The 20545-nt window shown below is 52.4% G+C and overlaps 1 protein-coding gene across 1 annotated transcript in view; it reads left to right on the forward strand.

The window, feature by feature from the left end:
- The first annotated feature begins 1029 nt into the window (after positions 1-1029).
- ACBD3 (acyl-CoA binding domain containing 3) overlaps positions 1030-20545 on the forward strand; it is a 33045-nt gene continuing 13529 nt past the window's right edge. Inside the window, exon 1 of the mRNA XM_069768404.1 lies at positions 1030-1305. Coding sequence (XP_069624505.1) covers positions 1089-1305 — 217 coding nt within the window. The 5' untranslated portion in view covers positions 1030-1088. The remainder of the gene's footprint in view (positions 1306-20545) is intronic.

Genomic DNA, 20545 nt, shown 5'->3' on the forward strand with positions numbered 1-20545 from the left:
AGTCACTGTGTACATACATTACATTACTGATCCTGAGTTACATCCGGTATTATACCCCAGAGCTGCACTCACTATTCTGCTGGTGCAGTCACTGTGTACATACATTACATTACTGATCCTGAGTGACATCCTGTATTATACTCCAGAGCTGCACTCACTATTCTGCTGGTGCAGTCACTGTGTACATACATTACTGATCCTGAGTTACATCCTGTATTATACTTCAGAGCTGCACTCACTATTCTGCTGGTGCAGTCACTGTATACATACATTACATTACTGATCCTGAGTTACATCCTGTATTATACTCCAGAGCTGCACTCACTATTCTGCTGGTGCAGTCACTGTGTACATACATTACATTACTGATCCTGAGTTACATCCTGTATTATACTCCAGAGCTGCGCTCACTATTCTGCTGGTGCAGTCACTGTGTACATACATTACATTACTGATCCTGAGTTACATCCTGTATTATACTCCAGAGCTGCACTCACTATTCTGCTGGTGCAGTCACTGTGTACATACATTACATTACTGATCCTGAGTTACATCCTGTATTATACTCCAGAGCTGCACTCACTATTCTGCTGGTGCAGTCACTGTGTACATACATTACATTACTGATCCTGAGTTACCTCCTGTATTATACCCCAGAGCTGCACTCACTATTCTGCTGGTGCAGTCACTGTGTACATACATTACATTACTGATCCTGGGTTACCTCCTGTTTTATACTTAGAGCTGCGCTCACTATTCTGCTGGTGCAGTCACTGTGTACATACATTACTGATCCTGGATTACCTCCTGCATTATCCTCCAGAGCTGCACTCCTCCTGCATTACTCTTCTATATTGTCACAATCATTTTAAAAATCTGACATTTCTGATTATTATAATTTTTGTGCCATTCTTCTTTTGACCTGCAGAGGGAGCTCTCACTTCGGTCCGTAGTGACAGGACTGCGCGGCCACATCGATGTACTTGGCGCATGCTCTCTGCTCGGCGGAGGTGACGTGCGCGCCCCCGCGTCGCTGGGTGACTGGAGCCGGAAGTCGGGACGTGGCCGGCGCTGTGAGCGGGGGTAGGATGGCGGTGGTGAGCAGCGCAGAGCGGCTGGAAGTCTCCATTGATGGCCTGACACTGAGCCCGGATCCGGAGGAGGCCGCGGGCGGGGAGCGGGAGGAGGCGGAGGAGCAGAGCCGGGAGCTGCCGCCACAGGATGACACGGAGGCCCTGAGCCCGGAGCAGCGCTGGGGCTTCAGCCTGGAGGAGCTGTACGGTCTGGCCCTCAGGTTCTTCAAAGGTGAATGACGCCGATGTCACTGGTGACCGCGAGCAACGAGAACCCTGCAGGTCTGACCCCGGGGACTGCGGACAGCAAGGGGTCTCGTCCTCCCCGGGGACTGCGGACAGCAAGGGGTCTCCTCCTCCCCGGGGACTGCGGACAGCAAGGGGTCTCGTCCTCCCCGGGGACTGCGGACAGCAAGGGGTCTCGTCCTCCCCGGGGACTGCGGACAGCAAGGGGTCTCGTCCTCCCCGGGGACTGCGGACAGCAAGGGGTCTCGTCCTCCCCGGGGACTGCGGACAGCAAGGGGTCTCGTCCTCCCCGGGGACTGCGGACAGCAAGGGGTCTCGTCCTCCCCGGGGACTGCGGACAGCAAGGGGTCTCGTCCTCCCCGGGGACTGCGGACAGCAAGGGGTCTCGTCCTCCCCGGGGACTGCGGACAGCAAGGGGTCTCCTCCTCCCCGGGGACTGCGGACAGCAAGGGGTCTCGTCCTCCCCGGGGACTGCGGACAGCAAGGGGTCTCGTCCTCCCCGGGGACTGCGTACAGCAAGGGGTCTCGTCCTCCCCGGGGACTGCGTACAGCAAGGGGTCTCGTCCTCCCCGGGGACTGCGGACAGCAAGGGGTCTCCTCCTCCCCGGGGACTGCTGACAGCAAGGGGTCTCGTCCTCCCCGGGGACTGCGGACAGCAAGGGGTCTCGTCCTCCCCGGGGACTGCGGACAGCAAGGGGTCTCCTCCTCCCCGGGGACTGCGGACAGCAAGGGGTCTCGTCCTCCCCGGGGACTGCGGACAGCAAGGGGTCTCGTCCTCCCCGGGGACTGCGGACAGCAAGGGGTCTCGTCCTCCCCGGGGACTGCGGACAGCAAGGGGTCTCGTCCTCCCCGGGGACTGCGGACAGCAAGGGGTCTCGTCCTCCCCGGGGACTGCGGACAGCAAGGGGTCTCGTCCTCCCCGGGGACTGCGGACAGCAAGGGGTCTCCTCCTCCCCGGGGACTGCGGACAGCAAGGGGTCTCGTCCTCCCCGGGGACTGCGGACAGCAAGGGGTCTCGTCCTCCCCGGGGACTGCGTACAGCAAGGGGTCTCGTCCTCCCCGGGGACTGCGTACAGCAAGGGGTCTCGTCCTCCCCGGGGACTGCGGACAGCAAGGGGTCTCCTCCTCCCCGGGGACTGCTGACAGCAAGGGGTCTCGTCCTCCCCGGGGACTGCGGACAGCAAGGGGTCTCGTCCTCCCCGGGGACTGCGGACAGCAAGGGGTCTCCTCCTCCCCGGGGACTGCGGACAGCAAGGGGTCTCGTCCTCCCCGGGGACTGCGGACAGCAAGGGGTCTCGTCCTCCCCGGGGACTGCGTACAGCAAGGGGTCTCGTCCTCCCCGGGGACTGCGTACAGCAAGGGGTCTCGTCCTCCCCGGGGACTGCGGACAGCAAGGGGTCTCGTCCTCCCCGGGGACTGCGTACAGCAAGGGGTCTCGTCCTCCCCGGGGACTGCGTACAGCAAGGGGTCTCGTCCTCCCCGGGGACTGCGTACAGCAAGGGGTCTCGTCCTCCCCGGGGACTGCGGACAGCAAGGGGTCTCCTCCTCCCCGGGGACTGCTGACAGCAAGGGGTCTCGTCCTCCCCGGGGACTGCGGACAGCAAGGGGTCTCGTCCTCCCCGGGGACTGCGGACAGCAAGGGGTCTCGTCCTCCCCGGGGACTGCGGACAGCAAGGGGTCTCGTCCTCCCCGGGGACTGCGTACAGCAAGGGGTCTCGTCCTCCCCGGGGACTGCGGACAGCAAGGGGTCTCGTCCTCCCCGGGGACTGCGGACAGCAAGGGGTCTCGTCCTCCCCGGGGACTGCGGACAGCAAGGGGTCTCGTCCTCCCCGGGGACTGCGGACAGCAAGGGGTCTCGTCCTCCCCGGGGACTGCGGACAGCAAGGGGTCTCGTCCTCCCCGGGGACTGCGGACAGCAAGGGGTCTCGTCCTCCCCGGGGACTGCGGACAGCAAGGGGTCTCGTCCTCCCCGGGGACTGCGGACAGCAAGGGGTCTCGTCCTCCCCGGGGACTGCGGACAGCAAGGGGTCTCGTCCTCCCCGGGGACTGCGGACAGCAAGGGGTCTCCTCCTCCCCGGGGACCAGGGGCTGACTGGCAAATTTTAGCCTGGGGGGCAAGCACAAGCAGTGGCCCATGAGTAGCGGCACATCCTTAAAGAGGTTGTCGGATCTTAAGCTACATGTCTACAGTCACTATGTGTGAATCCTCATATCGTGCACACTGTGCGCTATGAGGATTCTCTGGCGCCGGGAACAGGTGGTCTGGTGACCGCAAGCATGCAATAGAGATAATATATATATATATTTATATTGACACACACAGTCCCACTGTATAATGACAGGCACAGCCCCACTGTATCATGACACACACACACACAGCCCCACTCTATAATGAGGAGTGGTACTGTGCAGTGTATAGATACAGAATAAGGCCACATTCACACTAGCAGTATTTGGTCAGTATTTGACCTCAGTATTTGTAGCCAAAACCAGGAGTGGATGATAAATACAGAAGTGGTGACGTGTTTCTATTATACTTTTCCTCTGGATTGTTCCACTCCCGCTTTTGGCTTACAAATACTGATGAAAATACTAAACAAATACTGACCATGTGAACGTGGGCTTAATACCGGTGCTCATTAGGGTGGAATCACACTAGCATATGGCATCGGATGTGATATGCCAATGATACTCGGCTCATGCTCTGCTGTGAGCGTGATCAGAGTGTCCGTGCTCCAATGCTCTCGCAGCACAGGTGTGGAGGAGACGGAGAAATTAATTTCTCCATCTCCTCAATGGTCTGACTCGCCGTGTATCAGACTGCAACATCTGCTGAGAAAAAAAAACCACGACTGCACACGGACAGCAAGTGAGAAGAAGATTGTACCACTTTTTATACTCTTTATTAGTCAATGTGGCAACATTTCACTTCCATATCAGAGAAATGTTCAGTTATGGATCCGAAACGTTGCCACATGGGCCAATAAAGGGTCCGCTACTTTTCTCACAATTAATCGGAGTGATAGATAGACAGATACACACATACATAAGAATAGATACTGAGAATTACACCATTTCTGCAGGACATTAGAAGTATACACAGCTCCACAATATACCGTATATACTTGAGTATAAGTCGACCCAAGTATATGACGAGGCACCTAATTTTGCCACAAAAAAACTGTGAAAACGTATTGAGTCGAGTAAAAGCCGGGTATGCATTGTCCCCACATCCTGTCCTTGTATGCATGGCTCCCCTGTCCCTGTATGCATGGCTCCTTATCCCTATCCTTGTCTGCATGGCTCCTTATCCCTATCCTTGTCTGCATGGCTCCTCATCCCCGTCTTTGTGTGCATGGCTCCTTATCCCCATCCTTGTCTGCATGGCTCCTTATCCCCGTCCTTGTATGCATGGCTGCTTATCCCTGTTCATGTATGCATGGTTCCTAAAAAAAAATAAAAAACCACATAATACTTACCTTCCTTGCATGGCCTCGCAGCATCTCGTTCCGGTGCCAGCAGCTCCTGTGGCCGGGCGATCACATGTCCCCCGCTCATTAAGGTAATGAATATTTACCCACACCTATGGGAGTGGAGAGGGGTGAATACTCATTACCTTAATGAGCGGAAGACACGTGATCGGTCGTCCTGAAGAGCTGCTAGCGCCGAAACGAGATGCAGCGAGGGTGCGCAGGGAAGGTAAGTAGGATGTGTGCTGGAAGCCGGCGGCTGTGGCTGTCAACGCTATAAGAGAAATGAATATTCACTGCCAGTGCAGTGAATATTCATTTCTCTTTAGCAGCGGCACAGGCTTTAGCCACAGCCGCCGGCTCCTGCCTCTGTCACCCGCTGCTCCTTCTCCGTCTTTCTGGGACAATGATTTGTGTATAAGCCAAGGGGGTGTTTTCAGCACAAAAAAATATGCTGAAAAACTCGGCTTATACACGAGTATATATGGTATACTACAATATATTGTATACACAGCGGCATAATATATACCGTGTTAAGGAATATAGAGCGGTGCATATATTATATAGTGTAGAGATGTGGCAGCAGTGTATATATAGTGTGAATTCCACAATATATACATAGCGCCATACTATATAAACATCTCTACACTATATAAACATCTCTACAATATACGGTAATTAAGACAGCATTATACTATATTATGATGCATACATCACATAGGAGACACTGCGACTGCTGAACATATATCACATGGAAACTACTGTATATACAATAGTCGATACTGCGACTGATGTGTATAGTTGTAGTATCACCTACATAGTGTATATGATACTGTGACTGCTGTACACACATTATATAGATGAAACAGATTAATATATATATATTAATATACAGCCACGTAGTATATTGCCCAGCCACGTAGTATATTGCCCAGCCACGTAGTATATTGCCCAGCCACGTAGTATATTGCCCAGCCACGTAGTATATTGCCCAGCCACGTAGTATATTGCCCAGCCACGTAGTATATTGCCCAGCCACGTAGTATATTGCCCAGCCACGTAGTATATTGCCCAGCCACGTAGTATATTGCCCAGCCACGTAGTATATTGCCCAGCCACGTAGTATATTGCCCAGCCACGTAGTATATTGCCCAGCCACGTAGTATATTGCCCAGCCACGTAGTATATTGCCCAGCCACGTAGTATATTGCCCAGCCACGTAGTATATTGCCCAGCCACGTAGTATATTGCCCAGCCACGTAGTATATTGCCCAGCCACGTAGTATATTGCCCAGCCACGTAGTATATTGCCCAGCCACGTAGTATATTGCCCAGCCACGTAGTATATTGCCCAGCCACGTAGTATATTGCCCAGCCACGTAGTATATTGCCCAGCCACGTAGTATATTGCCCAGCCACGTAGTATATTGCCCAGCCACGTAGTATATTGCCCAGCCACGTAGTATATTGCCCAGCCACGTAGTATATTGCCCAGCCACGTAGTATATTGCCCAGCCACGTAGTATATTGCCCAGCCACGTAGTATATTGCCCAGCCACGTAGTATATTGCCCAGCCACGTAGTATATTGCCCAGCCACGTAGTATATTGCCCAGCCACGTAGTATATTGCCCAGCCACGTAGTATATTGCCCAGCCACGTAGTATATTGCCCAGCCACGTAGTATATTGCCCAGCCACGTAGTATATTGCCCAGCCACGTAGTATATTGCCCAGCCACGTAGTATATTGCCCAGCCACGTAGTATATTGCCCAGCCACGTAGTATATTGCCCAGCCACGTAGTATATTGCCCAGCCACGTAGTATATTGCCCAGCCACGTAGTATATTGCCCAGCCACGTAGTATATTGCCCAGTCACGTAGGTATATAACACTGCCCACGCAGTATTTAGCAGTGTGTGCACCATATCCCTGTTAAAAAAAAAATAATTAAAATAAAAAAGTTATATATCACCCCTGGGATCCAGCGAAGCTGTGTGATGCGGCCGCCATCTTCCGTTCCCAGGATGCATTGCGAAATTACCCAGATGACTTAGCAGTCTCGTGAGACCACCAAGCCTTCTGGGTAAGTTCGCAATACATCTCTGGGAACGGAAGATGGCGGCCGGCTGGAGCGCATCGTCCAATGACGGAAGGTGAGTATAGCAGGTTTTTTTTTTTTAATTATTTTTAACATTACATCTTTTTACTATTGATGCTGTATAGGCAGAATCAATAGTAAAAACTTGGTCACACAGGGTTAACGGCGGTAACGGAGTGCGTTACCCGCGCCATAACGCAGTCCGTTACTGCTGGCATTAACCCTATGTGAACGGTGACTGGAGGGGATTATGGAGCAGGCACTGACTGCGGGGAGTATGGAGCGAGCGCCGGGGACACTGACTGCGGGGAGTATGGAGCGGGCGCCAGGCACACTGACTGCGGGGAGTATGGAGCGGGCGCCGGGGACACTGACTGCGGGGAGTATGGAGCGGGCGCCGGGGACACTGACTGCGGGGAGTATGGAGCGGGCACCGGGGACACTGACCGCAGGGAGCATGGAGCGGGCGCCAGGCACACTGACTGCGGGGAGTATGGAGCGGGGAGTATGGAGCGGGCGCCGGGCACACTGACTGCGGGGAGTATGGAGCGGGCGGCGGGCACTGTGACTGCAGGGGAGTAGGGGAGGGACTAATCGGACTGTGCCCATCGCTGATTGGTCGCGGCAGCCATGACAGGCAGCTGGCGAGACCAATCAGCGACGCGGGATTTCTGTTACGGAAGTTGAGGACCGAAAGACGGAAGTACCCCTTAGGCAACTATATATATAGATTAGACACAGATAGATAGTGCAACTATACACAGCAGTGTCACCTATATAACGTATATACATTAGTCTGTACATTATACAGGTGATACTGCAAATGTTGGATACATGTTATATAGGTGATACTGCTACTGCTGTATATAATGATAGTATCACCTATATATCATATATACAGCAGTCTATATTCATTATATAGGCAATACTGCTACTGATGTGTATATACGTTATGTATAGGTGTTACTGCTGTGTATATATGTACGTGTGTGTGTATATACACACACACACACACACCCACCAGTATCACCTACATAACGACATATATACACAGAAGTATCACCTATATACACATCAGTAGCAGTATTGCCTATATAATGTGTATAGACTGCTATATATACATTATATAGGTGATACTGCTGTATATAATCACTATAATCACTATACCACCTATATAATGTATGTATAGCAGTCTATATCCTATATAGGTGACACTGCTACTGATGTGTATATACCTTATATAGGTGATACTGCTGTGTATACATGAACATATATGTGTGTGTGTGTGTATATATATATATATATATATATATATATATATATATATATATATATATATATATATATATATATATACATATACATACATACATACATACATACATACATACATACATACATACATACATACATACACACACACACACCGCAGTGTCACCTATAAAAGGTATATACGCATCAGTAGCAGTGTCACCAATATAAGATATAGACTGCTATACATGCATTATAGTGGTATAGTGATTATATACAGTAGTATCACCTATATAATGTATATATAGCAGTCTATACACATTATATAGGCAATACTGCTGTATATACATAAAAAAATCATCTTGGGACTCACCCAGGCCCCTGAGATTGGGGGGGAGGTCGGGAGGATGAAGAACTGAGGTGGGTCGGGTCCTTCCAGCGTCGGCGGTGAAGAGGATCCCAGGCATTGGTGAGCAGGCTTCTCTGACGCTGGTGCAGGCCGGCCAGCGTCAGACACAGTCAGGCTATGCGCGCCGACTTTTCAAATATCACCATGTGCGCGCATGGTCTCCTGCTTGCCCGCTCTGACATGGGCAGGCGGCAGCAGACGAGCACACGCAGGAACGAGCACCGCGGCCGTGCTCGCACACTAGTGCGGGCCGCCGCGCGCGCATGGTCTCCTGCTTGCCCGCTCTGACATGGGAAGCAGAGGAGCACGCGCAGGAACGAGGACCGCGGCCGTGCTCGCATACTAGTGCGGGCCGCCGCGGCACTTGTCAGAGCAGGCAACGCGCGCACACAGGGCCGGCTGGAGGGATGCGGTGCGCTATGTATTAAAATCGCTGCTGCTCCTCCAGCGGCCCTGTGTACCTGCTCAGGCACCGGCCCGGGGGGCAGATGCATTCCTGCCACCCGGCCCAGTCCGCCCCTGCCGGGGACTGCGGACAGCAAGGGGTCTCCTCCTCCCCGGGGACTGCGGACAGCAAGGGGTCTCCTCCTCCCCGGGGACTGCGGACAGCAAGGGGTCTCCTCCTCCCCGGGGACTGCGGACAGCAAGGGGTCTTCTCCTCCCCGGGGACTGCGGTCCGTAATGGGGTCGCCACCTCCTCCCCGGGGACTGCGGACAGCAAGGGGTCTCCTCCTCCCTGGGGACTGCGGACAGCAGGGGGTCTCCTCCCCGATGACTGTGGACAGCAAGGGGTCTCCTCCTCCCCGGGGACTGCGACAGCAAGGGGTCTCCTCCTCCCCGGGGACTGCGGACAGCAAGGGGTCTCCTCCTCCCCGGGGACTGCGGTCCGTAATGGGGTCGCCACCTCCTCCCCGGGGACTGCGGACAGCAAGGGGTCTCCTCCTCCCTGGGGACTGCGGACAGCAGGGGGTCTCCTCCCCGATGACTGTGGACAGCAAGGGGTCTCCTCCTCCCTGGGGACTGCGGACAGCAAGCGGTCTCCTCCTCCCTGATGACTGCGGTCAGTAATGGGGTCGCCACCTCCTCTCCGGGAACTGTGGTCAGTGATGGGGTCGCCACCTCCTCCCCGGGGACTGTGGTCAGTAATGGGGTCCCCACCTCCTCCCCGGGAACCACGGTCAGTAATGGGGTCGCCGCCTCCTCCCCGGGGACTGTGGTCAGTAATGGGGTCGCCACCTCCTCGATGACTGCGGTCAGTAATGGGGTCGCCACCTCCTCCCCAATGACTGTGGTCAGTGATGGGGTCGCCACCACCTCCCTGGGGACTGTGGTCAGTAATGTGGTCGCCACCTCCTTCCCGGGGACTGTGGTGAGTAATGGGGTCGCCACCTCCTCCCCGGGGACTGTGGTGAGTAATGGGGTCGCCACCTCCTCTCCGGGACCCACGGTCAGTGATGGGGTCGCCACCTCCTCCCTGGGGACTGTGGTCAGTAATGTGGTCGCCACCTCCTCCCCGGGGACTTTGGTCAGTAATGGGGTCCCCTCCCCAGGAACAGCGGTCAGTAATGGGGTCACCACCTCCTCCCCGGGGACTACGGTCAGTAATGGGGTTGCCACCTCCTTCCGGGGGACTGCGATCAGTGATGGGGTCGCCATCTCCTGTCCGGGAACTGTGGTCAGTGATGGGGTCGCCACCTTCTCCCCGGGGACTTTGGTCAGTACTGGGGTCCCCCCCTCCTCCACGGGAACTGCGGTCAGTAATGGGGTCACCACCTCCTCCCCGGGGACTGCGATCAGTGATGTGGTCGCCACCTCCTTCCCGGTGACTGCAGACAGTGTTGGGGTCGCCACCTCCTTCCTGGTGACTGCAGACAGTGTTGGGGTCGCCACCTCCTTCCCGGTGACTGCAGACAGTGTTGGGGTCGCCACCTCCTCCCCGGGGACAGAGGTCAGTGATGGTTGTCGCCACCTCCTCTCCGGGGACAGAGGTCAGTAATGGTTGTCGCCACCTCCTCCCCGAGGACTGCAGTCAGTGATAGGGTCGCCAACTCTTCTCCGGGAAGCATGGACAGCTCCGGTATCACTCACCTCTACCCTGGGGAGTGTTGACGGCTTTGGGGTTGACACTTTTTCCTCGAGGACTGCGGACGGCTCTGGGGTCGCCACCTCCTCCCCGGTGACTGTGGACAGTGTTGGGGTCGCTACCTCCTTCCTGGTTACTGCGGACAGTTTTGGGGTCATCACCTCCTTCCCAATGACTGCGGACAGTGTTGCGGTCGCCACCTCCTTTCCGGTGACTGCGGACAGTGATAGGGTCGCCAATAGTGATGAGCGAGTGTACTTGTTGCTCGGGTTTTCCTGAGCATGCTCGGGTGATCTTCGAGTATTTGTAACTGCTCTGAGATTTAGTTTTCAACGCGGCAGCTGAATGATTTACAGCTACTGGCCAGGCTGAGTACATGTGGGGGTTGCCTGGTTGCTAGGGAATCCCCACATGTACTCAGCCTGGCTAGTAGCTGTAAATCATTCAGCTACCGCGATGAAAACTAAATCTCCAAGCAGTCATAAATACTCGGAGGTCATCCGAGCATGCTCAGGAAAACCCGACCAACGAGTATACCCGCTCATCACTAGTCGCAATTCTTCCCTTGGGAGTGTGGATGGCTTTGGGTTGACCACCTTTTCCTTGAGGACTGCGGACAGCTCTGGGGGTCACCACCTCCTCCTCGGGAACTGCGGTCAGTGATGGGGTTTCCACCTCCATCCCAGGGACAGAGGTCAGTGATTGGGTTGCCACCTCCTCCCCCGGTGACTGCGGTCAGTGGTGGGGTTGCCACCACCTCCCCGGGGACAAAGGTCAGTGATGGGGTCTGTTATGACCTGGTGGTTAGGACAATAATGGACCTGGTGGTTAAGAGCACACGGAATGACCTGATAGTTACTAATAATACAGAACAAGCTCTGAGACGTGGGAACTCTGCTGACAGCAATCCCTAATCCTATCACACACACTAGAAATAGCCGTGGATTGCTCCTAACGCTCCCTATGCAACTCGTCACAGCCTAAGCAACTAGCTAGCCCTAAAGATAGAAAAATAAAGCCTACCTTGCCTCAGAGAAATTCCCCAAAGGAAAAGGCAGCCCCCCACATATAATGACTGTGAGTTAAGATGAAAATTACAAACACAGAGATGAAATAGATTTAGCAAAGTGAGGCCCGACTTACTGAACAGACAGAGGACAGGAAAGGTAACTTTGCGGTCAGCACAAAAACTACAAAAAGACCACGCAGAGGGCGCAAAAAGACCCTCCGCACCGACTCACGGTGCGGAGGCGCTCCCTCTGCGTCCCAGAGCTTCCAGCAAGCAAGACAAAAATCAAAATAGCAAGCTGGACAGAAAAATAGCAAACAAGAGAAAAACAAGCAGGAACTTAGCTTCTGCTGGGAAGACAGGTCACGAGAACGATCCAGGAGCGAACTAGACCAATACTGGAACATTGACAGGTGGCATGGAGCAATTATCTAAGTGGAGTTAAATAGAGCAGCCAGCTAACGAATTAACCTCGTCACCTGTGGAAGGAAACTCAGAAGCCGCAGCCCCACTCACAACCACCAGAGGAAGCCCATGGACAGAACCAGCCGAAGTACCATTCATGACCACAGGAGGGAGCTTGACAACAGAATTCACAACAGGGGTCGCCGCCTCCTCCCCGGGGACTGTGGACAGTGATGGCGTTGCCACCTCCTCCCCGGGGACTGCATGCAGTGATGGGGTCTCCACCTCCTCCCCGGGGACTGCATGCAGTGATGGGGTCTCCACCTCCTCCCCGGGGACAGAGGTCAGTGATGGGGTCGCCACCTCCTCCCCGGGGACTGCATGCAGTGATGGGGTCGCCACCTCCTCCCTGGGGACAAAGGTCAGTGATGGGGTCGCCGCCTCCTCCCCGGGGACTGCGGATAGTGATGGGGTCGCCGCCTCCTCCCCGGTGACTGGGGTCAGTGATGGGGTCGCCGCCTCCTCCCCGGGGACTGCGGATAGTGATGGGGTCGCCGCCTCCTCCCCGGGGACTGCGGATAGTGATGGGGTCGCCGCCTCCTCCCCGGGGACTGCGGACTGTGATGGGTCGCCGCCTCCTTCCCGGGGACTGCATGCAGTGATGGGATCGCCACCTCCTCTCCGGTGACTGTATGCAGTGATGGGATCGCTGTCTCCTCCCCGGTAACTGCATGCAGTGATGGGGTCGCCGCCTCCTCCTCGGGGACTGCGGTCAGTGATGGGGTCGCCAGCTCCTCCCCTGTGAATGCGGTCAGTGATGGGCTCGCCAGCTCCTTCCCTGTGAATGCGGTCAGTGATGGGGTCGCCAGCTCCTCCCCCGTGAATGCAGTCAGTGATGGGGTCGCCAGCTCCTCCCACATGAATGCGGTCAGTGATGGGGTCTCTGCCTCCTCCCCCGTGAATGCGGTCAGTGATGGGGTCGCCAGCTCCTCCCCTGTGACTGAGGTTAGTAATGGGGTCGCCAGCTCCTCCCCTGTGACTGCGGTCTGTGATGGGGTCGCTACCTCCTCCCTGTTAATGCGGTCAGTGATGGAGTCGCCGCCTCCTCCCCTGTGAAATGTGGTCTGTGATGGGGTCGCCATCTCCTCCCCTGTGAATGCGGTCAGTGATGGGGTCGCCATCTCCTCCCCGGTGACTGTGGTCAGTAATGGGGTCGCCAGCTCCTCCCCTGTGACTGTGGTCAGTGATGGGGTCGCCAGCTCCTCCCCGGTGACTGCGGTCAGTGATGGGGTCGCCAGCTCCTCCCCTGTGAATGCGGTCAGTGATGGGGTCGCCAGCTCCTCCCCGGTGACTGCGGTCAGTGATGGGGTCGCCACCTCCTCCCCTGTGAATGCGGTCTGTGATGGGGTCGCTACCTCCTCCCTGTTAATGCGGTCAGTGATGGGGTCGCCAGCTCCTCCCCTGTGAATGCGGTCAGTGATGGGGTCGCCAGCTCCTCCCCGGTGACTGTGGTCAGTAATGGGGTTGCCAGCTCCTCCCCGGTGACTGTGGTCAGTAATGGGATCGCCGCCTCCTCCCCGTGAATGCGGTCAGTGATGGGGTCGCCAGCTCCTCCCCGGTGACTGTGGTCAGTAATGGGATCGCCGCCTCCTCCCCGGTGACTGCGGTCAGTGATGGGATTGCCTCTTCCTCACTGGGGAGGGGATGATGAGGGTTGTAGTGTCTGTCAGTTTCCACCCATTGTCCGCATCGCTCAGCTCTACTATGTTGGACCAGTGACCAGCATGCGGGGTTGGGCTTCTTTTCACCTCAGCAGAGACGCAGGATTTATCCTCCTTGGTCCTCAGCGACTTTGTGCTGGTAAGATGAACCTGTGGGTTGTACGATTACTGCCGCCCTGATCAGCAGCTGCCACAACCACAGGTAAATGATGTGCAAGATCAAAACAGCACCGACCAGTACTCCGTCTAGTGGCTGTTCTCAGGTACTGCAGCTCAGAACACATTCACTTCTATAGGAGCTGAGCTGCAGTATTAGGTACTGCCGTTACTCTCTGAGTTGCTGTTCCTGGCCTCCCTATAGATGAGCTAATATAGTGACTGAGTGCTGATGATTCTTTGTTCTTGTGGAAACCGCAGAGCTTTCCCGTAAGAAGTAATAAATGTGACTTCACAATATCCAAATGTTTAATTTTATGAACAAGTGATTATGACATTCAGGGAAACACTTCTGCACAAGGCACAATAATGTAGTGATAGTGAGGAAACACGCACGAGTGGGGAGTCGGGGGATACAGATATCCCCCTGCCGTCACCAATCTGTGATGGAGCTTACACAGTCGCCGCTCTCTAATGCCCCTCTTTCCCTCAGGTCAGTTGGGAACTGCACCTAGGATAAGTAGTCGCCGGAGAGGCTGCCCTGTCACGTACTGGTTATCGGGGCACTCTGCGGTGAGGGCGGCATATATATCACCAGTCCCAGGCTATGAAAATATATACCTCCGGTCCATCACTGCCTGGATCCCCCAATAACACCAGAAAGGTATTCTGCCACCAGTTCCACGTTGGATATAAGCCCGCTTCGTTAAGCTTTTATTGGGTCAGAAACCAACCCCAGGTAGCATATAAGTACTAGCCAAACTCACAGACGTGGGAAATCAGGTTTCGAGATAAGAGCAGCCTGAAAATAATTGATATTTTAATTGCTGAAAGGCGCACTAGATGCTACAGATATGTACAGAGATTACAGCCAGAAGTACAGATAAAAGTAGGGCACAGGTTGGGGATAGCAGTTAGACGTATGCGTCACGTTACCGATTCTTATCACTTGTGGATGGAGGGAAACTCGTATTCACTGGCATCTTCTTAGTTTCTGGTCCGTCTCCATGCGTGATGTGACGCAGCTTCCATGGCAGAACAATGACAAAGGCTAAAGATGTGTAGCTAGCTTTTAACCCCTAGCTCGCCCCCTCCCATATTTGCCACTGCCTCTCTGGGTTGGACTGAACTCTTCTCCCTTGACCTCCTAGCTGAAATAATTCCCAATATCTAGGATGGGTCATAACTTCCAAACGGGACGACTGACATCTCAACGGGTTCGTTGGGGCTGGACCGATATATGGAGAGTCCAAACTTGGGTCGGCTAAGTAGTTCTGGAGAGCCAGTCTCGATAGCTCGGTATCTGGCACCGCTAGAGAAAGATGATATGCAGGGGTGCGTGCGGAGGGGTTCTGGCGGCATATTGGACTTACCTCTGAGATGCACGGTACTCTCGTAATTCTTCTCTGGGCGTCAGTGCCCAAGTGTCTACGCTTTCATGGTGCTCTCATAATTCATCTCTAGATGTTGGTGATGCTCGGTCTGGAGCTTTCCCTTGATGTTGGCTGCCTTGCACAAAAGACAGCAGGGGGTCCAGCTCTGCTCCTCCTCGGCTTCATTAACATGGCCTCTAATACTCTGGCCATTTGGCAAAAGTTCTTTTATTTTGGGGATTTGTGTACTTATCCCTAAGGGTGGGGGAGCCACTTCAGGAGTGAAGGAAGATCTCTGGATTATCTGTGGGGCCTGAATTATTCCAAAATGGAGTCTCCCTCATCCCTCACAGTGATCATAAGGACTGCCCCAGCAGAATTGTGAGTGCAGCTCTGGGGTATAATACAAGATGTAACTCATGATCAGTACAGGTTCAGTAATGTAATGTATGTACACAGTGACTGCACCAGCAGAATAGTGAGTGCAGCTCTGGGGTATAATACAGGATGTAACTCAGGATCAGTAATATATGTACATAGTGACTGCACCAGCAGAATAGTGAGTGCAGCTCTGGAGTATAATACAGCAGGGGGTCCAGCTCTGCTCCTCCTCGGCTTCATTAACATGGCCTCTAATACTCTGGCCATTTGGCAAAAGAAGGGGGCATTCTTTGCGTCTGGAGGAGAGAAGGTTTTTCCACCAACATAGAAGAGGATTCTTTACTGTTAGGGCAGTGAGAATCTGGAATTGCTTGCCTGAGGAGGTGGTGATGGCGAACTCAGTCGAGGGGTTCAAGAGAGGCCTGGATGTCTTCCTGGAGCAGAACAATATTGTATCATACAATTATTAGGTTCTGTAGAAGGACGTAGATCTGGGTATTTATTATGATGGAATATAGGCTGAACTGGATGGACAAATGTCTTTTTTCGGCCTTACTAACTATGTTACTATGTTACTATGTTACTATGTAATGTATGTACACATTGACTGCACCAGCAGAATAGTGAGTGCAGCTCTGGAGTATAATACAGAATGTAACTCAGGATCAGTAATGTATGTACACAGTGACTGCACCAGCAGAATAGTGAGTGCAGCTCTGGGGTATAATACAGGATGTAACTCAGGATCAGTAATGTAATGTATGTACACAGTGACTGCACCAGCAGAATAGTGAGTGCAGCTCTGGGGTATAATACAGGATGTAACTCAGGATCAGTAATGTAATGTATGTACACAGTGACTGCACCAGCAGAATAGTGAGTGCAGCTCTGGGGTATAATACAGGATGTAACTCAGGATCAGTAATGTAATGTATGTACATAGTGACTGCACCAGCAGAATAGTGAGTGCAGCTCTGGAGTATAATACAGAATGTAACTCAGGATCAGTAATGTAATGTATGTACATAGTGACTGCACCAGCAGAATAGTGAGTGCAGCTCTGGAGTATAATACAGGATGTAACTCAGGATCAGTAATGTAATGTATGTACACAGTGACTGCACCAGCAGAATAGTGAGCACAGCTCTGGAGTATAATACAGGATGTAACTCAGGATCAGTAATGTATATACACAGTGACTGCACCAGCAGAACAGTGAGTGCAGCTCTGGGGTATATAATACAGGATGTAACTCAGGATCAGTAATGTAATGTATGTACACAGTGACTGCACCAGCAGAATAGTGAGTGCAGCTCTGGAGTATAATACAGAATGTAACTCAGGATCAGTAATGTAATGTATGTACATAGTGACTGCACCAGCAGAATAGTGAGTGCAGCTCTGGAGTATAATACAGGATGTAACTCAGGATCAGTAATGTATGTACACAGTGACTGCACCAGCAGAATAGTGAGTGCTGCTCTGGAGTATAATTCTATGTTCCCATGATGAGTTTATTGTATGCTGACCTCCCACATCGGCATTGTTCCAGTGATGTAGGCTCCAGGTTTGCAGGCGCAGTAGGGATTATGCAGGTAGGGGAGAAGCCATTATTTCTGGTAGGGTCTGGGGTACACATGTGCATCTTCTACAGCTGGTCGTATAATGGAGACCATATTGGTTCCCACCACTGATGAATGGCTGACTGCGCACTCTGCCTCGCTCTTGTGTCCCCTCTGCCTCCCTAGTAATAGTATTTTCTCCTGTAGATTACACAGTTATTCCCCCCTTCCTTGTTTCCTTGTGTGGCGGCTTTTCTTTTCCATCTCATTACCCTAGATTCAGAGCGGCTGACACCAGCGAGCAGTGATGTCTCCCTCAGCACAAGTGATAGCAGTCATCTGGGCGGGGGCCGCTGCTCCTCAGACTTGTCCGGGGGGACTCATCCTCTACTCTCCATTACTCGTTATCCTTCTAGAAATACAGCCGGCGTCATTGTGCTGGAAAACACGAGGCGCACTTACTACAACTCCCATTCTCCAGATGTAAGTTTCATAAAACACGGCTGAACGAAACCAGGTCACACTGACCCCTGGAAAGCTGCACTCCTCGTCACATTGTGCTCTCTGCCCCCAACATTCTGTGCCTGAGATTATTGCCGCTGTTTTTATTAAAATATATATATAAGCACCATTAATTCCACAGTGCCTTACATACATTATCACCGCTGTCCCCGATGGGGCTCCCAATTTAGATTCTTTGGAGTGTGGGAGGAACCCGGAAGAAACCCGCCGAACACGGGGAGAACATACAAACTCCTTGCAGATGTTGTCCTTGGTGGGGATTGAACCAACGACCCCAGTGCTGCCAAATAACAGTCATAACCACTGAGCCACCGTACGGTGCTAACACCTGAGCCATTTTGCTGCCACTGATTGCCAAATGCATAAAACCGTGTCATGACTGTGGGGGATTTTGTGGGAGCCGTCCACCTGTGAATTAAAGATTGTGGGGGGCCATCCACCTGTGAATGAGGGATTGTGGGGGGCCGTCCACCTGTGAATGAGGGATTGTGGGGGGCCGTCCACCTGTGAATGAGGGATTGTGGGGGGCCGTCCACCTGTGAATGAGGGATTGTGGGGGGCCGTCCACCTGTGAATGAGGGATTGTGGGGGGCCGTCCACCTGTGAATGAGGATTGTGGGGGGCCGTCCACCTGTGAATGAGGGATTGTGGGGGGCCGTCCACCTGTGAATGAGGGATTGTGGGGGGCCGTCCACCTGTGAATGAGGGATTGTGGGGGGCCGTCCACCTGTGAATGAGGGATTGTGGGGGGCCGTCCACCTGTGAATGAGGGATTGTGGGGGGCCGTCCACCTGTGAATGAGGGATTGTGGGGGGCCGTCCACCTGTGAATGAGGGATTGTGGGGGGCCGTCCACCTGTGAATGAGGGATTGTGGGGGGCCGTCCACCTGTGACCTTGTGACGTGGGATAAGTGGGGTCTGCTGTGGATCGTTTCGGTATTCTTTTTGAACGGTGTATTATATCTTACTCCCTTTAGATACAGACAATCATGAATATATTAGACTTTTTAATATATCATTTTTTCATCCCCTCTAGTCAGTGATGCTGCTGATCAGACCATTATCCTGCGATTCTTCCGCCATACTCAGGTTACAAGATGCCGTCTCTCGCAGAGGACAGTGACTCATTTATTTTTCAGCGAGGCTCGGAGGGAGGCTGCAGGGCGTTCACATGAGCAGTAATGTGCTGCGGGGGACGGCGGTCATCCTGCCAGCCGGTATAGGATGACACCGGTGTCTGCAGTCAGTGCCCCCAGATATAAACACAGAAGTCGGCGACGGCTCGAAGGGCCGAAACCTAACGCCGCATGGACCGTATATCAGGGGGCTGGCGTCCAGTGTGAATTCTCAGCTCCTTGTACCCGATGTCATTCTGTACCCGTTACCGTATCTGTCAGAGGCCACAACTGCCAATCTGCAGAGTCCTGATGGTTGTTGGTCCGGCCCAGAGACAGACGCAGTTAACGTTGGAACATTCACATGTGAGCAGTTCCGTTTTTAGCTTTTGCAATTTTGCCAAGATCCAATTAAAGTTTCATTTACACTGAAACATTATCTCTTTTGCTCATTTTCTGGATTCAGGCCATAAAGTGCAAGGGGTTTAACTTATTCTTTTTTTTTTTTCTGTTTTTTTGTTTCAAACTTTTTTTTCTTTTTCTATTCAGTTGTTTAAACTTTATGTTCACAATCGATATTTCAAAATCTGGGGCTAAGACAAAAATCATTTTTGTTTGCTTTTTTTTTTTTTTTTTTGGAGAGGACACAAATTGAGGCCAGAACTATGCATTAACTTCTCCCCTCTGTTTCGATACATTACGCCAGGATAAGATCTGTAAGAATGTACCAATGTGAAAAGTATTTGGCTATGTTCACACTCTGCAGTTTTTTATTTTCTGGAACGAAAACCTGTTCTCTTGCTAAACAAGCTTCTTGCAAAAAAAGCAGGTTTGGCTGCATTTTTGCTGGGGCGATTTTCAGGATCCCAATGCCAGACATTTGGGAAACCCAAAACCATTTTTGAAAAATGTAACAGTGGGAGGAGGTGAATTGATGGGAAATAGTTTACCAAAGACATGGACAGACTAATGAGTTTCTAGGACACGGTTTACTTTTACACCTTGGTTGGCCACAGATGTCAATTTTGCACCTTGGTCGGCCAATGTTTACTTTTTCATAAAATTAGTAATGCGTACGTACACTGTACTAATCCCATTAAATTGTACGAAACCTAATCTACCATTCTCAACTTCCATGAACATCAAAACATTATTGTTTCAACTTGGGAAAAGTCACATAACTGGGTTTCACATACTGTGGTACCTGCTTTTTTTAAAACTAAAAATGCAGCAAAACCTGCTTTTTTGCTGCGATTTTCAACTTACCCATTGCTTTTGACAGGTGAAAAAACACTGAAAGTGACATGCTGCATTTTGCAAAAAACAAGGTATCGCATAAAAATTTGAGGATAAAAAAGACAAACTGTGTGCATGAGATTCCTAAAATCTCATAGACTTTGCTGGTACTATAAAACGCAGCTGAAAATGTGCATGAAAAAGCACCCAAAAAAAAACTCACTAAAAAACGCAACGTGTGGACATTAGCCTTTGAGTCAGGTCAAGTCTTCATCGCTGCCGGCAAGCAGAGATCTTGAAATGTGAAGCTTTTGAGATATATAGTGTGTTAGAAAGCTCAGAAAATTGCATTTTGCGGTGATTAAAGTTCCGTTGTGAAGTTTGGCGTTACTTTTGACTGTTCTTCCGGAAATGTTTCCTGGCTTCAGTTAGA

The sequence above is a fragment of the Ranitomeya imitator genome, chromosome 5 (assembly GCF_032444005.1).
Source record: "Ranitomeya imitator isolate aRanImi1 chromosome 5, aRanImi1.pri, whole genome shotgun sequence".
NCBI classification, from domain to species: Eukaryota; Metazoa; Chordata; class Amphibia; order Anura; family Dendrobatidae; genus Ranitomeya; species Ranitomeya imitator.